The sequence below is a fragment of the Euleptes europaea genome, chromosome 4 (genome assembly GCF_029931775.1).
Source record: "Euleptes europaea isolate rEulEur1 chromosome 4, rEulEur1.hap1, whole genome shotgun sequence".
In the NCBI taxonomy this organism is placed as follows: Eukaryota; Metazoa; Chordata; class Lepidosauria; order Squamata; family Sphaerodactylidae; genus Euleptes; species Euleptes europaea.
Window position 1 is genome coordinate 101185459 of NC_079315.1, and position 25539 is coordinate 101210997.

Sequence of the window (25539 nt, forward strand, 5' to 3'; positions counted from 1 at the left end):
TTAAATGAAAAGTCTATTTCTTGTATGTCTGATCTCTTTATCGCCGGCTGGTTGCTTTCTTGAACATCTGTCTTCTTCTTTGTATCCTTGTATTCTTCCAAGACTTTTTGGGCAGAAGAGTCCATTGCTTGTATGTCTGTATTTGTGGTCATCGTTTGAATTTTCAAGACTTTTATGTCTTCTATAACCAGATCCAACTTCTGATTGCCTACCTGTGATGATTGGTCAAGAGTCGTCATCATTGAAATCAGTTGAGCCATCTGTGTTGAAATCTGTTTTAATTGTTTAATTGTCGCCTCAGAATGTTTAGCAAGCATGTCCTGTATTTTTTTTCCATGTTTGAATTCTGTAAAATTCCCTTTGATTTCATAGGAGCAGGGCTATGTATTAAGCCAAAAGAAGCTGGTAAAATACATGTCCACAGACAGGGCCTTTAAAGTTCTAATTAAAAGATAATAATTCAAACATCAGCCTTATAATTTTTTCGGGTTGAAAAGAGTCGAAATTGGCTCTAGAATTGCGTTTTAAAGTTTTGAAATACCAGTGAGTTTTTTCGGTCGCTCTAGGTCGGGCTGATCAGGAAGTATACAGGAAGTTGCTAGTGCTATGGACCTTCTACCGCCTCTTCTCGATGGTCGTTCCTTCAGGAATGATTTCCAAGTAACTCGAGTGCGACGCGTAATCGGTCCTACAACTACTTCCTGTTATTTTAGTTCCGATGATAGATAGGTTGTTATAGAGGGTCTTCCGTTCCAGGCGCTCCCTTACTGCAAACGTGGCAGGATATTCTTCGCCGGAAAATCAGGAAGAAAAATCACCCTCCCCTTCCCTTGGACCCATTGGTGATAGTTCTTGTCAATCAAAAGGTATCCTTCCGACTCTTTATTATGGTTTAGGCTGATCTGATTGATAAGGCTCCTGTCGCTAATCCCGATGGCTAACTCAGATCAAACTTTTTCAGTTCAGATTAAGGAGGAATGGGGGTCCCAGAAATATTCTTATCAGCCCCCCGTCTGTTCAAGTTTCCAGTAAGTAGACGAAGAGTTCTTTTGTACTCACTTGGGTGTCAAGAGGTGAGGTTCTTTTCTTTATGTAGTCCTTATGTTGGTATTAAGGTGGTGGAGGGTAGAGCTTGATGCCTAAGTTGCGTTTTGGCGATGTCCTTCCCTAGTGCCCTCGCAGGACCAGCGTCCAGGACTCCGAGGGGCTTAAAAAGCCCCCTCAGAGTACCTAGGAGGTCAAACCGCGTTTGCGGGCTGCAGGGAATTCCTGCTTTCCAACCCACTTGCAAGGGTCGGATTGGGGTATCTATGTACCCCAGAAATAACGCAAACTTGGATTTCTCCCAGGACAGCCTGGGGAAATGGAGTGCTCTGCCCAGCAGCACCACCGGAAGTCTCCCCTGTCAAGGCCTGTTTTGGATACCAATTTGTAAGCAAAAATGAACACCATCCACTTAACCAAATCCTTTGCTTTATCTTCTCTCTTGTGAAATGGCCTTTTTGAGGATTTTGGGAAGGAGGGTTTTAGTATTTCCAGATCACTGCAAGGCACAATTATTTAGAAGAAGCCTTCTTAAATTAGTACCTATTAAGGTGGATATATCAGTCAGTCACCAGTATTTTTTATTTTTTTTTTTGCCATCAAGCCATTGTCAACTTATGGTGACCCATAGGGTTTTCAAGGCAAGACACATTCAGGGGTGGTTTGCAATTGCTTGCAACCCTTGGTGGTCTCCCATCCAAGTTCTAACCAGGACTGACCCTGCTTAGCTTCCGAGATCTAATGAGATCAGGCTAGCGTGGCCCATCCAGGTCAGGGTATCAGAAATATAGAGTTATGTTTACTGTTCTTTTAATGTTGTTTTTAGTGTGATACGGTAGTTTAGATCATCCACCTTGAGGGCCTTTGACAGAAATGTGGGTTAAAAATCCCTGAAACAAACTCATTGAAGGGGTGGCATTATTTGGCTGGGATGACAGCACCTCCATGGTAAATTTCTGGGGAAATAATGGGGAGACTCCAGCATGGAAACTCCACTTCATTATTCCAGTAGTTGGCTGTAGATACAGAGTGACGAAAGAAGTGCCTGATACATGTGTTAAGATGTTCTTAACTATAATTCATATATTTTAAAGTTAGCTCCTGGTATTCAAAGCAAGCTGCAGGGCTGAGCTGCAGGGCTCAAATTAAACCCTAATGACAATGATATATGGTTAGGGTTGCCAGGTCCCTCTTCGCCATCAGTGGGAGATTTTGGGGGCGGAGCCTGAGAAGGGTGGAGTTTGGGAGGGGAGGGACTTCAATGCCATAGAGTTCAATTGCCAAAGCTGCCATTTTTCTCCAGGTGATCTGATCTCTTTCAGCTGGAGATCAGTTGTATTAGCAGGAGATCTCCTGTTACTACCTAGCAGTTGGCAACCCTATATATGGTTGATTGAAAATTGTTCATTCCCTTGCATTGTGCATCTTGGAAAAGGTGGACTCTACGGTCTTATCAAAACTCTTCTTGTTTCTCTCCAAATTTCTTAGCTGTTTGTCTTAAGAAAGACCTCCAAATTCACTCTTATGTTGGGTAAAACCCTGTAACAACCAAGGAATATGTGGAACCCTCTCTAAGAAAACCCATTAACATTAGTGAAACACTTTGAGGGTCCCTTAAAATTCCTTAGCTTCTTCACCTAAGGAACCTTCACATAAATTATGAATTTTGCTTTAAGCCAAATTTCTGTCGCTACTCCAGGAGCATCCATTTTTTGAAGAACAGGGCAGTTGGGACATCATGTTGGGACCCATAAAGAACGACTATACCACTAAGTTGAAAATTAATAGATTTTTAAAACCCCATTTTATTAAGAATGATAGTTTTATCATAGCACTCCCCAACAGCAGATGCAAGGAAAGGAAAATGTAAGGAAAGTCTAGCTAAAGCAGTAGGTATTATTTCTTGTGACAAGAAATTTATATTATCGTTTATCCTAGGAGAACATCCCTGACTCACTCAGACCTGTGATTCGTTTACATTTAACGAATGAGTCAGAGTTTGAATTGAGCACACACACACAAAACAAGTTGAGTCTGCAAGCTTGAATTTCATACTGAGAAAAAAAAATCCAGAAGTAACAGTAAAGCAGTATTTTTCTTAGGATCAACTAAAACGTCACAAAGTAGAGATCAAGCTGTTAAAGTCTGTCAAACTACATTTTACATGTTGAGCAAGGCAGAAAAGGAGGGGGAGAAGGGAAAAGGGGGCTAAGAACCACACTATTAGAGTTGCCAACCTCCAGCTGCTAGCTGGAGATCTCCTGCTGTTACAACTGATCTCCAGGCGACAGAGATCAGTTCCCCAGGAGAAAATGGCTGCAATTGGCAATTAGACTCTATGGCATTGAAGTCCCTACCATCTCCAAACCCCACCTTCATCAGGCTCCGCCCCCCAATCTCCAGGTTTTTCCCAATCCAGAGCTGGAAACCCTACAAACTATGCATTACCTTTTACATGAGTTCACCATGGGAATTTACAGCAGTTATACTGTAGCTGCAAGCTCCTGTATAAAAAGCTCAGGCAGGCCCAATTTTGAACTGGACCATGATATAGAGAGGAGGGGCTCCTACCCCACATTTTCAGCAACTGAAACAACTCAGGAACTGCAAGGAGGATCTCTGTTTGCTCTGCCAGGAGGCTGCAAGTGCAGTCATTCAGTGCACATGTAGTATCCTTCTCAGCAGAGTTACACCATTCTAAGCCCATTGACTTTAATGGACTTATGTGTGTGTGTGTATGTGTGTGTGTGTGTGTTTGCCACCAAGTCACAGCTGACTTAGGGTGACCCCATAGAGCAGGGGTGTCGAACTCATTTGTGAGGAGGGGCAGATTGAACATCGATGTCTCTTGGTCAGGCCGAAGATGGGTGGCCTCCTTGGGGGAGTCCCCATTGGGAAGCTTCCCCCGTCATGGAGGCCAGGTCTACCCTTTGGTTTATATAAAAACCAATGGGTAGACCTGGCCTCCATGGGTCTCAGTTGGGAGGCCAGGTCTACTGTCATGCAAACCAATGGGTAGACCTAGCCTCCAGATGGAGATGAGTTTTTCCCCCCTCGGAGGCCAGGTCTACCCATTGGTTTGCATGGCAGTAGACCTGGCCTCCCGACTGAGACCGCCCCCCCCCCCACAGAGGCCAGGTCTACTCATTGGTTTCTATGTGCATAGAAACCAATGAGTAGACCTGGCCTGCATGAGGAGGGGGGAGGGGAAGAAAGCGGCAGCCTGACTGTGCCTGGGAGAGTGGTGGGGGGGAGGCAAGGAAGGTGAGCCTGGCCCCCGCCAGGGCCAGGATCGCGCGGGAGAGGGGGTGGGTGGGGAAAGCAAGCCTGGTAAAGCGGCCCATTTACCACTCAAACTAAGAGGTATAAGGCCCCTCGTGAGGCGGAACTTCCAGTTCTAAACCGGAAGTGCCGCGCGCGGTATGCACGTGTGCATGCACGTTTTTCTGCCAGGCACCTGGCAACCCTAATTCAGAGGTGGTTTGCAATTGCCAACCTCCACATGGGCTGAGAGAGTTCTGAGAGAACTGTGACTGGCTCAAGGTCATCCAGCAGGCTTCATGTGGAGGAGTGGGAATGGAGCCGGGTTCTCCAGATTAGAGTCCGCCACTCTTAACCACCACACCATGCTGGTACTCCACAATGGAGAGTAATTCTGTTTAGAATTCTACTGTTAAAGTGGTAGGTGATGACCATGCCATACGTCATCAGCGATCATCTTTTCCTTTTTCGTCCTGTGTCCTTTATGGACCTGAAAATGGATCCAAAGGTACAGTAATGTGTTGCAAGGGTCAATTAATGAGCATCATGCACATCTCTGATAAGGTTTATTCTCTTGTGCAAACTGGATAAATGGTTGTTTCAAATAGCAGGTTTTTGCTCCCTATTCTGTCAGCACATTTCTGCATGTTAAAAATAGGCTTATTTTCTTTCTTATTTTCTCTCTTGACAACAAAAAAGGATAGAAAATCCCCAGGCAAATTATTAAGATTTTTGTGATAAAAGGAGGCTTGGGAATGCATTTATACTTTATGACACATTTTAGTTCTCTTGAAGCCTAGATAATTTCGAAACGTGCTAAGGAAGAGTGGCACTATTATTATCTTTTTCTGTCCCTTTAACTATGATTTTTTTGTTTTGTTTTTCTTATGCTGCGGAATGGAATTTGACAGATACTTTAACAAGCTGATAATGATAATCACTCTGCTATGAGCAGACATAGAGAAACAATCGAAGAGATCTATCCATGACACCAAAAATTATATGTTAGCTTCCATGTTAAAACTACTGAACTGCATTGGAACAATGGATCATCTAGTCCTATAGTTCATCCTTGTTAAGCAGAAGGATGAGGGTGTTTCACACCTTAATTAAAGTGTACCTACAGATGGTTATGCCTTCATCTGGATAGCCCAGACCTGCCCAATCTCATCAGATCTTGGAAGCTAAGCATTGGCATTGAAGTCCCTCCCCTGCCCAAACCCTGCCCTCTTCCATAGCCCTCCTCAGGCTCTGTCCCAAAAACCTCCCGCCAGTGGCGAAGAGGGACCTGGTAATCCTAGAAATCACCCATGCAATGGACAAAAACAACACTACATCAGTCCTGTTATCCTGGCAGTAGGTGTGTGGGTATCGATAAACCCAAACCGAAAATAAACCCTAAATTAGCCATTTCGGTAAATTTCCAGTTCAGGTCTACCAAATGCACAAACCTGAGGAGAAAGCTGAAGCCAAATAGGCAATTCCGGAAAAAGCAAACCACCTCTGCTTAATCACTTGCCTTGAAAGCCCCTTGCTGGGGTTGCCATAAGTCAGCTGCGACTTGACTGCACTTTACACACACATTTTTTGGGGGGAGTGCCTTTTTAAAAAATGTGTTCCTCTTCATATATCAAATTCCAGATATTTCAAGCAAAGCTGCTGTGTCATAGAATATTTTTTCAAAAAAAAAAGTTAGAGCTAACTAATTCTCCAGGTGAGCAAAGTGCACTGTATGACCCTGATGTACAAATTATCACTTGTCTTCAAATCATGAACCTGTATATGTGAACCAGTCTTCTATTCCTTCCTATCAACAGTCTTATTTTATTTAATAGGCTGAAAGACTGGTGGGAAATCTCCCTTTATTCCTCCTGCCTTTTCCTCTCTGGATGCACACACAGCTTTATGACCCATATTACTAGGGTCATATTTTATGGTTATACTTTATTATTCCAACCATTAGGCTGATCTTCCATGTGCTGTGTTGCAGTGATCTACTGCTGGGAGCAGTTAATTAATTTATGCTTCCTGGAGAATAGGCTTTCTATCCTACAAAGCAAAATCAAAGTTTCCCAGTGTTGTTAACACCATATGAGGCAACAAAACAGTATTTGCAGTATAAATATTCATGGTATATTGAAGCATAACATCCCTGCTGAAAGCTTATGTTTAAGAAAAAGGGAGACATTAATATGTATACGTATTATTGTAAAGAAACATAACAGAATTTTATCTGGTTTTCCTAAATTATCAGTGTATCTAATTATTAAGATGTTCCCATCTGTGGATGCTTAAATCCAGGTACTAGAGCCATGAACTGACAAGACAAATATTTCTACAAACCTGAGAAAAGACTGAGGTTTACAGAAAAATCTGAAACCTAAAAAAAAATACATTGCAGGTTAACACCACCACCCCTGAGATAATAGAGGCAACACCTAGAACTTTAAGAAATGAATGCCCTCAGTAGCCATTGCTAGGCAACCACCATAGTATTGTCAGCCCTCAAGTCTTGGTTTCTGCAGGAATAGGGGGAGTGGCGATTCCTTTTCCAGCACTGCTTTGACCTTTGAGGGAGGACTCATGGGGGTGATATATTGGGAGGAGGAGGAGGAGGAGGAGGAAGAAGAAGAAGAGGAGGAAGAGCAGGAGGGAGTTGGTTTTTATATGCCGACTTTCTCTACCACTTACGGCAGAATCAAACCGGCACAGGGGACCTTTACCTTTTTTAAGGCAGAATCAAACCGGCTTACAATCGCCTTCCCTTCCCCTCCCCACAACAGACACCCTGTGAGGAGGGTAAGGCTGAGAGAGTGTGACTAGCCCAAAGTCACCCAGCTGGCTTTATGGGTAGGAGTGGGGAAACCAACCCAGTTCACCAGATTAGCCTCCGCCACTCATGTGGAGGAGTGGGGAATCAAACCTGGTTCTCCAGATCAGACTCCACCTCTCCAAACCACCGCTCTTAACCACTATACCATGCTGGCTCTCCAAAGAAGTAGGGACATTTAAGAATACAGATGTGTGGACCATTCTTATAATAACATTTTATTAACCACTACACCATGCTGGCTATTTGAATCAAAATAACGTGCCAGTCATTGAAAGAACCATAAGATACAAGTCATTCCATTTTAGAATGAAGAATCTTGTGGCCTAAAGTCGAACCCTCCTAAACAACAGTGTCAAAGTACTGAGACAGTAACTTTAAGATACACTTTAAAGAAAGTAGCCCTCCCCATATTCCCTCTTCGGTTTATGTAACACAGTTGTTCTTGGGAGGCAGAATCGTTTTGAAATCTTACTTAAGGGATATTGCTTTTTGTCTGAATGGAAACTCTGATCAGACTAACTTCACTTTTGTTTTCCTACCATAGGTAGAACTTCCCACTGATTTGGCCACCTATATACAAATTAAGTGAACCAGAGTACTTAAATTTAAAGTTGTAGAGACCCAGTGATGCTAGTGGAGCTTTCCGTCTGTTTAGTACCATCGAAGGCAATAACTGTAGGGTTTAGATCCCAGCCTGTTATTTTGCATGAGCTTTGTATTTAAACAATATACTTTCTCATGATTAAACTGCGCGACTATTCTCTTAACCACAGTGGTTTGGCTTCTATGGTACTGCTTCACTTGATTTGCCCAGTAAACCTATTGCAATGATTCAGTCTAAGAATCAGCCGTAATTACATTGCATGCCACTCTCAGTCGAATAATTGTAGCAATTGAAGTTGTCCCACCGAGGGGCTGAAGCCTAATCAATAGGGAGAAATGGCATGGTAGCCTGTGTGTAGTTAATGTGTGTTCTCCTTCACCGCTGCTCAGAATGGCTGTTTGGCTTGTATCGCAGTTGGCAAGCACTCTAAGACTCCTTATTTATGCTGTCTCTTAAACCGTGTATGTGTTCAAAGGGATTGTCAAGTTGCAGCCAATTTATGCCAACCCCAGCAAGGGGCTTTCAAGGCAAGTGGGAAGCAGAGGTGGCTTGCCTTTGCCATAGCCTATTGGGAGGGGCTGTGGCTCAGTGGTGGAGCATCTGCTTGGCATGCAGAGGGTCCCAGGTTCAATCCCCTGAAGGGACTAGGCAGGTAGGTGATGTGAAAGACCCCTTCCTGAAACCTTGGAGAGCCGCTGCTGGTCTGAGTAGACAATACTGACTTTGATAGACCAAGGGTCTGATTCAGTATAAGGCAGCTTCATGTGTTCATGTGTCTTCCTCCACCACCACCATCTTCTCCTTCACCTCCTTCTTCTCCTTCCTCTTTCAAGTATCAACCCTGCTTAGCTTTCGAGATCTGATGAGACGGGGCTAAACCCTGCCACTTTCCTTCCCTCTCTTAAATTGCACAAGGAGAAGAAGTAGAGTATTTATCCAGAGTAGAGTTTGAGGAGGGAAATGTCTTTCTCTCCTTTAGAACTGTAATGGAGCAGTGGTCAAGTGTATCCAAAGTCTGGTCTATCCATTATTATTAATAGTTGGGTCACACAATCATTTGGAGGTGGCAAGGTATAGGGGAAGTCCGTGTTGGCTAAGCCCTCTGGCTTCATTGCACAGCAGGGTGGTGGCTGGAGATCTCCCGCTATTAACAACTGATCTCCAGGCAACGGAGATCACTTCCCCTGGATTAAATGGCTGCTTTGGCAATTAGGCTCTTTGGCATTGAAGCCCCTTTTCTCTCCAAACCCTACCTTCCTCAGGCTCCACCCCCAAATTCTCCAGGTATTTCCCAAACCTAGCAACCCTGTACAGCCAGGCATTGACATTTGGCCATAAAGATGATGAATTAACAGTAATTTTGGATTTGTGGAGGAGCAGTCACATAGACCCTTCTGCTTTTGGTGTCCTACCATAGGCTGAAGGATGTGTGTCTGCACTAAGGAGGTTTATTCCAATTTAAGCAGTTCTTCACATTGCAAACTTTGATTTTTTGCAAAGCAAAGATAGGTTCCTTGAAGACTGGTAGTTGCAACAGTCCTCTTGAGATGTCACTCTGTGGAGTGAATTGCTGGTCACACGTCTACACAGTTGCCCAGCAACCAGCAAGATCTAAAGCTTTTCTAAAAAAATTTAAAGTTGCTGCAGCCTGATTGTATACAAGCACCAGCACCTGTCCATGTGATGGTTTCTCACAACCAAGTTATTTACTGCCTTCAGCATTACCTGTTACTATGCACTAATTGTTTGGGAATTATCAGTGCAGGCTTGAAGCCTGGGATAGAGTGGAAGAGGATAACCGAGAGAAATTATGGAGTTCTATAAAGATTCACTCTCTTATCACCATTAAATAATTTTCTGCATGCAAATCCAATACAACCCCCCAGATTGGATAACTTACGGAATACATTCCCTACTGTGTTGCCTTGAGGCTTTGCAATCAACCAATGAAGTCCTATGCCAGGTATCATCAATTTCAGTCAAAAGCAGAGCTTTCTCTGTGATGGCCCCTGAATTATAGAATTCTGCCAATCAGGCCAGATCAACTTTAAAAACTTAGAAAAGCTTTAGATCTTGCTGGTTGATGGGGAACTGTGTTGTCAGAATGGAAGCTTCTTTTGCATCTTCAGATAGGTGAAAATCTGCCTATTCCTGAGCTCTTGGAAAGGGAGGTTTTGGGTTTGGGTCTAATTGTTTTCGTTATTGGCTTTTAGATGTTAATTTTTAAATGTTTTACTCTGGTTTTAGATACTGTAATTTACTGGGGAATTTTTGTATGGGCCTTTCAAGAGTTGTAGGCTATAGACATTTTAATTCTTGCATTTGTTGAAGTCATGTTAATTGTGGATGAATTACAGTACCCTGGTTTAATGACAATAACAGGGAAATGTGGTTTTTTTAAGAAGAAGAGTTGGTTTTTATATGCCGACTTTCTCTACCACTTAAGGTAGAATCAAACTGGCTCACATTCCCTTCCCCTCCTTACAATAGATACCCTGTGAGGTAGGTGGGGCTGAGAGAGCTCTAACAGAGCTGTGACTAGCCCAAGGTCACCCAGCTGGCTTCATGTGTAGGAGTGGGGAAACAGATCCAGTTCACCAGATTAGCCTCCGCCACTCATGTGGAGGAGTGGGGAATCCAACCCGGTTCTCCAGATTAGAGTTCACCACTCCAAACCACCGCTCTTAACCACTACTTCATGCTGGCTCTCATGTCTGTACACTGTCTTCTATTTGTCTCCTTGTCATGTCTCTTCATTCATCCTCCCAGAATACATGCATTAATTACCCTCCAAGCAGTGTTTTCTTGTTTCCAAAGGATCTTTTTACTGTCATTTAATTTTCACTAGGTAATAAAACATTTCATCTCAATTATTGTACCATAAAAAACTTCTAATTATTGTTCCTTTAATTTTCAGTGATTGAGAAATTAATTAAGTTTGAGTGAATCTTCCTAAAATAAATTCATGTTCTTCGTATTCAGGTTTTTATAGTACTTTAATACAAAGTAAAACAAAACGTCGACAAATGCTTCTCTTGAAGTCAATGGATTCATTTATTGGATAAAATAAAGGCTGAAGTTGAAAAGAATTAATGCCAAAAGTATCTCTTCTCTTTGTAAGAACATGATCCATCTCTTCAAAGAGGACATATAAGCATTTTGGTGCAATAGTATTGTGCTCTCCTTCGGGCAAACAGACTGTTATTTCTACTCTAAAACTCGCCTAGAGATGCTACATTGGCCTCGAGAGTCCTATGAAACTCTGGTTAATTGCATTTGCTCAATAAACATTTGGTTAACTAGATATAAAGAGGGAGTCACAAATTTAATTGGTAAAAAGAAGCAATGCAAGAAGGCGTCAATTGGGAGTCTGTACCATGAACACCTAGGACTGGATCCAAGAAAACCCTTCCACTAACAACCCATTCCTGACCTGGGAGGGTGAAAGTTGTTAGGAGACGCGGAAGGGCCCAGGCCACTGGCACCCAGGCCACTTGCGCTGGCTCAGCCTCCCGCTGCCATCCAAACAGCACACATCCATGCACTGTCGTCCTAGGGGGCATTCTGGAGGTGTTCTGGGGCGGAGCAACCTTTAGATGGCTTCCTAACCCCCTCCTTCAGGCCGGAAACACCCGCTTTGTGCTTATTTGCATTTACAACACCTTTTTAGGTGGCGTAGCCCTGTGGAAAGCTATGGAGCGGTTCTACTGGGCTTGGAAGTAAGGGCAGCTTCCCAGCTTCAGTGGTGGGGGGATGAATCCTCCTTTGGAGGTGGTGCTGATTCGCTGCCTCCAGCCACCAGTGCAGCCCTTCCTGTCAGAATGGGCTGCTCTTGAAACAAGCCTTGCTCTGTCAGTGAAAAGCCTGCTGTGAAGGATCTCTCCATTGAATAATGGTTCTTCGCTTAGTGAATGAGAGTCTTCAGAGCCAACCCACCGACACATAGTTCTAAAGCACACGTTCGTACCTAAGCTCAACACAGCACGAGATTGTGCAGAGCTTACTTCTCCCCATTTCCAAACTGGGAGCAAATTGAAGGTTGAGCTAAACTCTTTTATAATTGTCAGGTAAATCATGCAATCCAGGTGGTCTTACTAAGCAGAAGATCTCAGCCCCCACTGCATGGCAAGCTCAAGAGGAATAGCATCCACAGATGTCAGCAGAAACTTAGGGGGGATAGGAATTATGGATGATTCCTGTCCATAAAACTGCTTGCAGTAGCTTAGCTAGCCTCTGTCTTGTGTACAGGAATGCCCAAGATCTCAAATAATCAAATCACAAAGTGTTTCCAAAAAATACCAGACACCAAATTGAGCCCATCAGGCCAGCACAATTCAAGGGGGGCTGCATAGATATTTTCCAGGTGATATTAATTTACCTGACACAATATCTATCCACTTGGGCACATTTTTGTTGATACCTCACATATGCCTGAGAAGAATCTGTTATTTCCTGTAATCTTTATAGCCCCCCCCCCGACAAATCTGGCCATGTATCAAGTAGGGTTGCCAGCCTCCAGGTGGTGGCTGGAGATCTCCTGCTATTACAACTGATCTCCAAGCAACAGAGATCAGTTCACCTGGAGAAAATGGCCACTTTGGAAGATGGACTCTATGGCATTATACCCTTTTGAAGTCCTTCCCTTCCCCAAACCCTGTCTTCTTCAGGCTCCAACCCCAAAATATCCAGGTATTTCCCAGCTTGGAACTGGCAACCCTATTATCAGGCCATAGCAGAACACTGTGTGATGCTGATGAAGTTTGATGAACTTACTGCCCCTAAGTTAGTTCAGGAAGGAAGTGCTGAGGGCTGGTGCAGGGCAATTGCAGAGGCTGGAGCTAGGGTTATTTGAGAACAATCACTTCTTAGAACTTTTTGGGTGAAAACTGGGGGGTCATTCTTTTTCAAAAGGTTCACAAGTGAATGAAGGTTCACACGTGAAATGAACCCAACCCCTTTCTGACTATATATTACTCTTTCTACACCCTTGACACTGAGAGACACTGTCCTTCAGTGTTACTACTCTGAAGATGCCTGCCACAGTTGCTGGCGAAACGTCAGGAAAGAAAATTCCAAGACCACGGTTACACAGCCCGGATAACCTACAAGAACCAATGAACTCTGACCGTGAAAGCCTTCGACAATATTTAGAGGGGATTCACCTTTTTACCCATTGAAACAAGACCCTGAACCTCTTTTGATGTGTGTCTGCTTGGTTTTTGGGGATGGGAAGATAGGTGGTGGTAATGATGAGTGAAAGCTCATTCATCACCTCCTCCCCTGCCTATCATTTCCACCTTAGTCAAGTTCTTGCACTACCAGTTTCAGTGGAGCTTGTCCCAGCTTGCTCCTGGCTACCATCAGCCCTCCAGGACAACTGCCCACTGGAAATTTCCCAGTATATTAAAGCCCCAGCCTCCTTATAATTGGAAATCCATTGCACACACCCTTCTCTCAGTCTGTGAACAGCCAGCGTAGTGTAGTGATTAAGAGCAGAGGACTCTAATCTGGAGAACCGGATTTGTTTCAGTGCTTCTCCGCTTGAGCGGCAGACTTTAATCTAGTTTGGTTCCCCACTGCTCGACATGAAGGCTGCTGGGTGACTTGGGCTAGTCACAGAACTGCCTAACAAGGTGACTGTTGTGGGGGGGGGGAAGCGATTGTTCTACAGGGCTTGGAAGTAAGGGCAGCTTCCCGGCTTCAGTGGTGGTGGGGGGGTGAATCCTCCTTTGGAGGTGGTGCCGATGCGCTGCCTCCAGCCACCAGCGCAGCCCTTCCTGTCAGAATGGGCTGCTCGTGAAACAAGCCTTGCTCTGTCAGTGAAAAGCCTGCTGTGAAGGATCTCTCCATTGCTGCCCAGGATGCCAGCATGGGCCTTTATGCTGGTGGGACGCTGGCAGAAGGCCCCGCCGGCATCCCGGGGCTGTGCTGTTGCTAACGCAGCAGCACCTAGCATCCAGCGTCCGGCCCTCCCTGCCGGCATTGGGGCTACTTATGGCGACGTGGAGGTAAGTAGCCCGGATGCCGGCGTGGAGGGCCCCAATGCCAGCGCAGCACCTTCCTGGCGTCCTAAGGGCTTTTCCCCTTAAAGGTCAGAAATGTGCTGTCAGCCTCCAAATTTCATCCGCTACATAGAGATAATACTGACCTAGCACGCGGTTACATTATATGGATTATTGAGGTTATACAGTAAAGCACTTTTGAACACTTTAAAATACTAGAAAAATGCTAAAAGTTAATAAACATTAAACACAAAACGTAAGTATACCACGCTCAGAAAGTGGCAGACACCAATTGAAATTAGAGAAACAGAAGAAATCCATATGGAAGAGCTCTGTGGCTTATTGAAGCAGGAGGAAAAAAAGAGTTTGCAAAAGATTCCTTCCTGGCCCATTGAAATAGATCACTACAGCTTAAAAAAAAAAAAAAGAAACCCAGCAGCCTACCTGAGATAAAATTCTGTTATCACGTCAACAGCACTGTGCGCTAGGATGTCATGTACACACTCAGCTAATGGATTTGAAGAAGAAGGGGGCTGAGGGCAAAGCTAGAATGTGCCGAGGGAAAACAAAATTGGTGTTGGAAGGATGAAAGCAAGAAGCTAAAGGTAACACCTATCAAATGAATCGGCAATAACGGCTGATGTCACCCTCGCTGTGCCCTTGTACCAAATGAATGAAATAATATGTACGACTTAGGCTGTGTTCTTGCGGGGGGAGGTTCATATGTTTTATGAGAGCCAGCGTGGTGTGGTGGTTAAGAGTGGTGGTTTGGAGCAGTGGATTCTGATCTGGAGAACTGGATTTGATTCCCCACTCCTCCACATGAGCGGCGGAGGCTAATCTGGTGAACTGGGTTGGTTTCCCCACTCCTACTCATGAAGCCAGCTGGGTGACCTTGGGCTAGTCACACTCTCTCAGCCCCACCTACCTCACAGGGTGTCTGTTGTGGGGAGAGGAAGGGAAGGGAAGGTGATTGTAAGCCGGTTTGAGTCTCCCTTAAGTGCTAGAGAAAGTCGACATATAAAAACCAACTCTTCTTCTTCTTCTTTTATCACTTCTTGTTTTTCAGGGGTTACAAATATTTTTTGAAAGGAAAACTGAGGCTGGAAAACTGACATTTGTTCCAGGTTTTGAGAAAACATTTACTCGGCTCTAGGATTATTTCTTCCACTAATTACCTGATTGTGAGCAAAATTGTGAGCAAAATTGTATTTTATGAGTGAACAGACTCGGACTGATGTCCAGATTCAGTCAGAGATTTTTGATTTTCCCAGTAGTTTCTTGAATGCCCTTGAACAGAACTGTTTAAGCAGTTTCAAATTACCATTTTAAATGAGGCATTCTAATACCTACAGAAACCGGCTTGCTGCCTGTTGAAGCACGTAGAAATCCATTGATGAAAGTTACTAAACCTATTCTAAGCCTGATTACCTTTATTATTTATTTACCTTTTGCCTTAAGGAAGGTGTGGGATGAGACTATTCATACAAATAAACATTTGGAAAAGTGTTTAAACGTGTGGTAGAAGACAGCGGATCAATATATGGGGACTGAATAACTGGTTGCTGAGAAGGCTAATAGGGAGGCAATTAATTAAAGCTAGGATTGCAGCCTGCAGAAGTATATGCATTTAAATCTCTTCGGTCTTGTACAGCACAGTTATAAGCAGAGTTATACTCTTCAGACTTTAATGGATTTAGAAGGGTGAAGCTCTGTTCTGGACTGCGCTGGTAATCCGTCAGGAGAGAGTAATATAGATAAGTACAGAAAAAGTGTGGCTTATACCAAAGGAATTAAATGGAGACTCCGGTATTAAAGTGCTACCAATGAAGCTGAAAAAGTATACAATGAACTCTGTTAGGATGTAAAGGTCAAAGTGTTGGGCAAGAAGAACGTGATAGTCTTACCAACAACAAAATTACAACTTTGGAGTCAAATGTTAGAATATCGCCATGACTATAGCAGATAGCATTACCACCTACAGATAGTGATACAAACTTTTACTGTTCTTTATATTTTCTATTATTTTTTTCTTTACCCCAGAAGATAACTGGTTGTTCTTCAATGGGCTGTACTTCTTGAGATACGAAATAATAAATAATTCATAATTTAAGTGAATGTTACCAAAAAATCAACTGAATAAGTACAAATACTTGTTCACCCAGACTCCTGCCATGTTTCCCTTTTAAAGAGAAAAACGTAAACAGTCATATTGGCCCATGTAAATCATGGATTTTGTCTCTTTAAAAGACTTAGAGGAAGTCAGAGGCAAGAAGCAGGAGGCAGAAGGAGCAAATGGGGATAGTTCAGCAGCTTTGATAGAGCAAAGGAGGTAGCAGAATTTCTAAATGGCTAGGTAGTATTAGATACTGGTCCTACCTTTGCTCCATTTGGATGCTGTGGATAACAGCAGTGTTAGTTTGATAAAGAGGAGCACCCAAATGAGTCCTTATCTATTCTGGATAAGCTTAAATCCCATCCTTTAACTGAAGTTTTGAATTATTTAAAGGAATTAATCGCTGGTTGGAGTTGTGCATTGTGGCATCACTGAGCAATTGTGCTGTTTGCTTCTTCGTATGAGGAATGTAAAGGCAGCTGGGTGTTAGGGGAGCAGATGTAACTGGGATTTGAGACTCTTCACTTGAGAAGAATGAAGATCCATGTTCAAAGGCTAAAAATCTAGTCTTTTCTTGAAGGATATATGCAAGAAATGGCCCCTCGAATTCCATTTCTAGCTCATTCATGAACTGAAAGTCCTCTGAGGTGGGTTCCTCTAATTGGAAATCTGAACTTGAGCCATGACTTGGATCAGTCTTTCCACAGTGGCTACTTCTAAGTACCTTCAAGGGAAGTGTTCTCTGTTCCCACAGATTGGGGCCACTGCATTACGTGATGTAGTGGTTAAGTGCCCTACGTGGTGTAGTGGAGAGTCAGCATGGTGTTGTTGTTAAGAGCAGTGGTTTGGAGCGGTGGACTCTGATCTGGAGAACTGAGTTTGATTCCCCACTCCTCCACATGAAGCCATCTGGGTGACCTTGGGCTAGTCACTGCTCTCTTCGAGCTCTCTCAGCCCCAGCTACCTCACAGGGTGTCTGTTGTGGGGAGGGGAAGGGAAGGTGATTGTAAGATGGTTTGATTCTTCCTTAACTGGTAGAGAAAGTTGGCTTATAAAAACCCAACTCCTCCTCCTCCTCCTCTTCTTCTTCTTCTGCTGCTGCTGCTGGGGTATTTCTGAAATTAGGATACTGGTACATTATTAATTTTGGCATGAGTAGGGGTAGATTGATGTAGGAACTGACAGTTTATTTCACTGCCATTTATTTATATAACCTTGGTAGTAACACATAATGTTTTTGTGACTTGTTCACCTTTCTAAATTAGGCACCCTCCCCCCCAAAAAATCTTACTGTGAAAACATAGCTCATGTGTATAAACCCAGAGCAGTCAGCTATCCATCTTGAGCAATTAATGCAGTATCGGCAGCAATATCCTGGCAACAAACGTGCTTCTTTTATAACATCTGGTGTTGAGGACTAAATCATGACCGTCCTTATAATGACCTTTTTGGTTTAATCCCTTTTGAAAATAAATCTTATTAGGGATGAGTCAGCAAATGGCTGTACTGTGTTTTCTGTTTATAGGGTGTGTTTTGAGGCAGTAGGAAATGAGCTTGTTTTTTTAGCAGTTTCATATGACCTATCTTCATTGGGTGAGGTTTTTTTTTAATTAATCATGTCAACGATAAAGTTTCTTCTAGGAGCATAATCCCAGTAGGCTGAAATCTATAGTTTCTTTCTGCAGACATGGACTAAACAGAGCTGCATTTGAAAATATTATATCTAATAGCATGGTCAGCATTAGGAACCACAAAGGTCGTGGAAGGATCCCAGGAATGAGAAAGAGAACACAATAGCACCCTATAGCATTATTACGGTTGCCAACAATTTATTCTTGCTGTCGCTGGAAGGGAGAGAAAAGAGAGTGCAACACCTTCATTTCTGCTCACCCTATTTAAAGTTGCTGGTGGGCCTTGAGTGGAGGAGGCACCCAGCATGGGTCTCTTCCTCATGCATCGCTTACCCGGATTTTCCACGTGGTCGATCTGTGAAACATGGAAATGCATTCCACTATTTTTGTCCACACGCCTCCTTTTGCAAGGTTGTTTTCTGTTTTCAAAATCACTTTTATCCGGTCTGCACTGCTTTCCCAAAAAACAGTGTTTTCTGGTGGGGGACATCACATCATTCATGACGTTGTTGATGATCATGCTGGATGCTCCCCTCACTTACCCCTTATTTGTGGTGTGTGTTTTTGCTCAGGCACTCTAGTGCCGATGTGCACTGCTATTAAATGGAAATGGTGGGCAAAATTAAAACGTAGCATTTGACAGCATCAACATTGTAAACCATTCATGTGGAAAAGGCTATGGAAAGGGGCTGTGGCTCAGTGGTAGAGCCTCTGTTTGGCATGCAGAAGGTCTCAGGTTCAATCCCCGACATCTCCAGTTAAAGGGACAAAGCAAGTAGGTGATGTGAAAGACCTTTGCCTGAGACCCTGGAGAGCCGCTGCCGGTCTGAGCAGACAATACTGACTTTGATGGACCAAGGGTCTGATTCAGTATAAGGCAGTTTCATGTGTTCATATGAATGGGAATGTTCACCTAGATGTTGTCATCAGCTTTTGTGTCTTCACCATCCACCTCTGCAATCACGCAATTCCTGCTGCTAGTCTCCATCATCATGCCTATTGAGAAGATGGAGGAAAAAATGATTACACCACTGCCGTACAATTCTGTACTCCCGTTAAGACAAGAATGGTCTATTTGTTGCCATCAGTGGCCAATAGCCAGTCCATTGTCAGCATCAGATTTCTAGAATCATGCTCCACCAGTCCTTCGAAGAGGTGCCATCACATTCTACTCATCTGATACTTAAAGTAATTTTAGAAGTTTATCTCAATCAATAAATAATTTGACTATTTCAACAGGTAAAATGGGGTTTTGGAGGAAGATGCATTTTTAGCACTGAAGGAAAATTATGTCTAGGGTGAAAATTATTTGTGACAGGCTATTACTTAGAGTGATCACAAACATCCAGTTTTCAAAATAATTTGTCCCATATTGGTAGGGTTTCTGCTGGTGAAAAAGCAGGGGGTGGGTCCCCTTTATTCACCAAAAGGACTATTCGGGGGGGGGGGAAGGTCATGAGACCTGCCTGGACATGAACACCAACACAAGTTCACTTAAATGTCACGTGCTGGATCCTATTGAAGAAGCTCAAGAAAAAGAGTTGGTAAAGCAGATCTTCCCCACTTCACCTATCTTCCTGAAAGACAGTAAGATAAAAATGTACTAAGATAAATGAACAAATAACAAAATGCAGAGAACAATCAGCTCCCACTGTGTCATCATTGGTGTCTAATGATAAGAGATCTGAGTCAATTTATTTTCAGATATGACAGAATACATCAAGGATTATGGATTTTCTAAAAGAAGGTCGATTTATTACCAGGAATGAAATGAAGTACAAAATGCAGAATGACTTTCTGTCAGTTTTTCTGTACTTATGCATTAGACATTAAATGTGTGAAATTCAAAGGAACTCTGATTTAACAATAAATCATAGAAAATTGGAAAGACTTTCAGCATTTTCAATTAACTATTAATGGTTTTTGCCAAGAGTGCATTCTGTAAGAGAGATCAAATGAGAGAATACACCAATAGTTCATTTAGGCGGAACTATGGCAATACATACTTCTTGGAGTTGTAATAACCCCAGTGCATACAATTGTGTGGTGGAGTTCTAATACTATAATTTTGTACTGGGGTAACTTAGCAAAATATAATGTTGACAAGCCCACTGGTAATTCCTTGAACTACCTAAAGCCATATATTTTGAAAAAGATAATGTAAATGTGGGCAACTTGTTGAAGAGGCAGGATTGATTTAAGTAATCAATCAACCACTGAGAAAGAAAGAACAATATAAATCACTGAATTAAATAAAAAATGGTTAATTGAGCAACAGTTTAAACAATAGAGTTTAAAAAAACAGTTTAAATAATAGAGGTTGACATTGTTTGTTATAACTCAAAGAACCTACTGATTTTTATTTGACTAGAGACTTTAGACAACCTCAGAGAGTACACCATAATTTTCATAAATATGCAAGTTTTCATAAATATGCAAGTCCTCTTATGGATTGAGAGGTGGCTGAAAAATAGGAAGCAGAGTAGGAAGAAATGGTCAGTTCTCACAATGGAGGGATGTGATTAGTGGGGTCCCTCAGGGATCTGTGTTGGGACTGGTGCTTTTCAACCTGTTCATCAGTGACCTGGAGTTGGAGGTGAACAGCGAGGTGGCCAAATTTGCAGATGACACCAAATTATTTAGGATTGTTAAAATAAAATTGAACTGTGAAGAGCTCCAAAAGGATCTCCAAACTGGAGGAATGGGCATTAAAATGGCAGATGAGATTCAGTGTGAGCAAGTGTAAAGTGATGCTTTGAAAAAGGCAAATTCCATGCTGGCCATAATTAGACAAGCAATAGAGAATAAAACTGCTGCTATCATACTACCCTTGTACAAATTAATGGTGAGACCACACTTGGAATACTGAGTACAGTTCTGGTCACCACCACACCTAAAAAAATGATATTACAGAGCTTGAGAAGGTGCAGAAAAGAGCAACCAAAAGGATCAGGGGTCTAGAGCAATTGCCCTATGTGGAGAGGTTAAAACACTTAGGGCTGTTTAGCTTGGAAAGAAGGCGGTTAAGGGGAGACATGATAGAGATGTATAAAATTAAGCATGGTATTGAGAGAGTGGACAGGGAGCAGCTTTTCTCCCTCTCTCATAATACTAGAACGCAGGGTCATCTGCTGAAGCTGGAGGGGGAGAGATTCAAAACAGATAAAAGGAGGTATTCCTTCACACAACGCCTAGTTAAATTGTGGAACTCCCTGCCCCAGGATGTGGTGATGGCTGCCAACTTGGAAAGCTTTAAGAGGGGAGTGGACATGTTCATGGAGGAGAGGGCTATTCATGGCTACTAGTAAAATGGATACTAGTCATGATGCATACCTATTCTCTCCAGGATCAGAGCAGCATGCCTATTATATCAGGTGCAGTGGAACACAGGCAGGATGGTGCTGCTGCAGTCATCTTGTTTGTGGGCTTCCTAAAGGTACCTGATTAGCCACTGTGTGAACAGACTGCTGGACCTTGGTCTGATCCAGCATGGCTTTTCTTATGTTATGAGGAAGACTACATATTGTCCTGAGGAGGCACAATCTTTATATGCCTCATCATTTTTTTTTATAAAAAATGCATTGATGTTATTATGTTTTCTCCTTCTAGTACAAACAAGTGGAACAGTACATGTCGTTTCATAAACTGCCTGCTGACATGCGTCAGAAGATCCATGATTATTATGAACACCGTTACCAGGGCAAGATCTTTGATGAGGACAGCATTCTCAATGAGCTCAACGACCCACTTAGGGAGGTAAGAAAGTCAACAATATTGCATGACGGTTTGGGATTGGGGAATTTTTTTGTAAGGTTAAGCAATTGCTTCTAAATCCAACTGGTTTATATGTGTTCTTCCATATTCCATCAATAGGCTTCTTATTCAAAACAATTGCTCTAGAAAACTGATTCACACACATACACACCCACACAAAATAGAGATCCAGGATATAAAACGTCTGTAAAGAGAAGTATAGGAGGAATGACTACGTAGGTACTCGTGGTAGAGTTGCCAACCTCCAGGTGGTAGCTGGAGATCTGCTGAGATTACAACTGATCCACAGGCGACAGAGATCAGTTCCCCTGGATAAAACAGATACTTTAGAAGGTGGACTCCATGGCATTATACCACATTGAAGTCCCTTCCCTCCCCAAACCTCACCCTCCTTGGGTTCCACCCCCCAAAATCTCCAGGTTTTTCCATCCTGGAGCTACCAACCCTAACCAGTGTAGTTTTTATTAAACTAATATTGTTCCAACAAGACCCAACAACAGATGGACTGATTCAATAAAGGAAGCCACAGCCCTCAATTTGCAAGATCTGAGCAAGGCTGTCAAAGATAGGACATTTTGGAGGACATTCATAGGGTCGCCATGAGTCGGAAGCGACTTGACGTCACTTAACACACACACACAATATTGTTCCTAATTCCCATCCTGCTTTCTGAACAAATATGCCACTTCAGATTTTAAGTTTGAGGGAGACATTTCAGTGAGTTTGTTTTGGGTGGGGAGGAAGCTTATGGGGCTGTTGCCTAATTCTATCAGATCTGTGCTTAGTCCAGGTCCATGACATAAACTCAAACAGATAAAATTTTGTAGGGCAGTTAAAAACACCTTCAGCCTCCTACATTACAGATACAGAACCATCCCTCCAACAAGATATTATTTTAACATTCATTGCCCAAACCATATAAAATGTCCCTTTTTCTCTGACACTCCATCATGCAAAGAATCATGCAACTATTTCCATAAACCCAAGAACATTTTACTTCTGATAAACAGCGTGAGGTTCCTCTCTTGCCAGTGCAACTCTTTGGCCCTCAGCCATGTCACCATTCTATCCCCCCAAGGCCTCGGAACAAGAAAGATGGGGGAGATTTCATCATGCTAGGTCCTCCTACTCTTTCCCAGAACATTGCAGGCACCTGAGCTCAGAACAGTGCTCCATTTCCTCTCCTCCCCAGCCTGGTTGTGGTGCCTCCTCTTCCCTGCCCCTGCTGTTCACCCCAACCCTACTCCCTGGCCCCGCCCCACAATTTGAGCCATAGCCTGGGCCAGGGGTTGAAGCACCAGATTTCACAGTCTCCTGCCCCATCTCTGGCTGCCCTTCTCTTGCTTCTAGGGTTGCCAACCTCCAGGTACTAGCTGGAGATCGCCTGCTCTTACAACTGATCTCCAGCCGATAGAGATCAGTTCACCTGGAGAAAATGGCCGCTTTGGCAATTGGAGTCTATGGCATTGAAGTCCCGCCCCTCCCCAAAACCCACCCTGCTCAGACTCCAGCCCAAAAAACTCCCACTGGTGGCGAAGAGGGACCTGGCAAACCTACTCACTGAGTTCTGAGAATCAAGTGCAACTAAGTCATCTCAACTCATCCACCAACCTTGCAGCTTGAGCAAACTCAGTGGTTTTTTGCTTCTTACACAACTAATGATCAGAGAATTTCTTCTCTTATTGAATGCATACATTTTCTATTAGTGTGTCGCACTCATTGGTTATAAGACCTGTAGTAGATTCAAATGCTGAAACGTGCATGCCCGATAGTACAACAATCAGCAACTGTTTAATCTTCCCAAGCTAAGTGTTCAAGATATTGTTTATTAGGCGCAAAGGTTTATTTCTCCTACACATCAGCAGCTGTGCTTTATTCCCCAAATTTCACCTGGAAAAATACAAGTGAGCCAGCAATTGCCTGATGATACTGAAAGAGAAAATGCTTCAGCCCAGAAGTGGGCAGCTGGAATCGGGAACAATAGAATGGAAATGATTATGCAGCATTAATTCTAGCAGGTCACTGCAGTTTCTGGTGCAATTATATTGTGATTACATTTGTTGTACATTTTTGTGCTTGGTGAAAGCATTGCAAATGAAAAAAAAAAAAGCCCTCATCAGACACTGTATTCAGTGTGAAGCCTACATCAAGTGCTAATGAGAATGTACATGCAGTTGTTATGCACACAAAAAAGCCTAGTAGTAGAACAGGTTGCAAATCTGAAAAATATTGACTGATGAATTGAATTTTTTAAAACCTGGGCCATACTTTAGAGATTTCTCTCTGGGCCCAGAAAATGCTGCTCTGAGACCTAATTCTGACAAGCAGCCACACCATAGATCTTCGTAAGAAGAAGACGAGTTGGTATTTATAAACCACTTTTCTCTACCGAAAGGAGTCTCAAAGCAGTTTAGAATCACCTTCCCCCCTCCCCCACGACAGGCACCTTGTGAGGTAGGTGGGGCTGAGAGAGTTCTGAGAGAACTGTGACTGGTCCATGGTCGCCCAACAGGCTGCATGTGGAGGAGTAGCGAATCTAACCTGGTTCTCCAGATTATAGTCCGTCGCTCATGTGGAGGAGTGGGGAATCAAATCTGGCTCTTCAGATTATAGTCCGCCACTCTTAACCACTACACCATGCTAGTTCTCAGGTAAGAACACAAATAAGACCATCACAATGCTGGCTGTTGCTTTTCAGTCCTGTTCCCAACCATTCCTCACACAGAAGTTGCCTTTTTTCACTGCTGCTGCATACTGAGCTGACATTTTTTGTTTATAATCTATCACAATGTCAAGATCTCATGCTTGGTCTATCACTGCCAGTTCAGACATCATCAGCATATGTTTAAAGTTAAAGCGTTTACACTTACAGTGAACCTCGTTTACCAAATTTGTTGCCCATTCCTTCCTGTTGGCGTTCTTCACAATGCACTTTGGCTATTATCCTAACATGGCTACCTCACTGCTAACCCCCAGTTCTAGATGATTTATGAACACATTAAATAGTATCAGCACATTACTGATAATAATTCCAATGCTTACGTCCCTTGATGTCAACCAGTTTCTAATGCACAAGAGGGCTTGTCCTTTTATCCAAACTGAGGGACTTACTTAAGATCTTTTTGGATGTTGAAGTGTATACCAGATCACCCTCACCCAAGTGTTAAAAGCCCTCATGTGTATGCTATCTGGATAGTGGCTTGTTAGTTTTTAATTTGCCCTTTGTCCCTATAACTTGATCTCCCATTTTTGCATGGTCAATTTTGATGCTTGCTCAAAGCTCTTTTTTAAAATGCAACTTTAAAAATGCCTTTTCACAGTCCTGACGCAAAAGGAAAAATTCCACTCCCCCCACGCGCCTGCTCCTTTGTTGCTGTTTGCATAGCCATTACCATTTGCATAGCAAACACGCCTCTGTTGTTTTGCATTGTTCCTTGAGGATATTTCTTTAGGCCAAACACCAAAGGTCATGTTAAATGGCTTCTTTTGTAATGTGAAGCATTGGGCTCAGTTCTTATGACACTCGTTTATGACACTCTTCCCAAAGAAAACAGTTCCACCATGGGTAACTTCCCCACAATTCCTACAGTAAAAACCAATTCAAAAATATATATTCAGTATGCTGTTCTTACTCACTTGTCATCCACCTTATCATCAGCTTACTTTGTTTTACTAGAGCCTATGCTAATTCTTGTTCACCTGGTTTGGGTAAGACTTGTCGCGCACAGCTTGTCTGGACTTCAGGAGTTTACCTGGTAGCAACTTCACACCACGCAGTTCTGCTATGTACAGTTTATTTACAATATCTACACAGAGTCCTTTGGCTGTTAACATTCACAGCTCTGAGCAACAGCATGCTCCGCCAGCATATATATTTCAGCAAGAGGTAACTTACATTCACTATACAGACTTATATACACATTCATGACCAATCACAGTTCACCTGAGATGAGTCATTCTGGAAATCCCCATTCCTGGCTGTACAAACTGGATCAGACCAGCCTCATCACATGACTTAGCTGTCACTCTGATCAGTATGATCTGTTTAGCAAACTGCAGACTAGGCATAACTTTGACATATGTTGACAAGACTTCCATTATTTAAAAGGATCCTTGTTGTATTTTCTGGCTTTATTGACTTTACTCACTAACCACTCTGGCATCCTCTTCGATATAGTGGTACCTTACCTTACCTAAGCTGGGGTGTACATTCCATTTGTGCTTTTTTTAGTGTAGATTTATATAATTTCCAAAATATCCATACCCTCTTTACC

The 25539-nt window shown here is 42.9% G+C and overlaps 1 protein-coding gene across 1 annotated transcript in view; it reads left to right on the forward strand.

Moving 5' to 3' along the window:
- HCN1 (hyperpolarization activated cyclic nucleotide gated potassium channel 1) overlaps window positions 1-25539 on the forward strand; it is a 234958-nt gene that overhangs the window by 162570 nt on the left and 46849 nt on the right. Inside the window, exon 5 of the mRNA XM_056848743.1 lies at window positions 21101-21247. Coding sequence (XP_056704721.1) covers window positions 21101-21247 — 147 coding nt within the window. The remainder of the gene's footprint in view (window positions 1-21100; window positions 21248-25539) is intronic.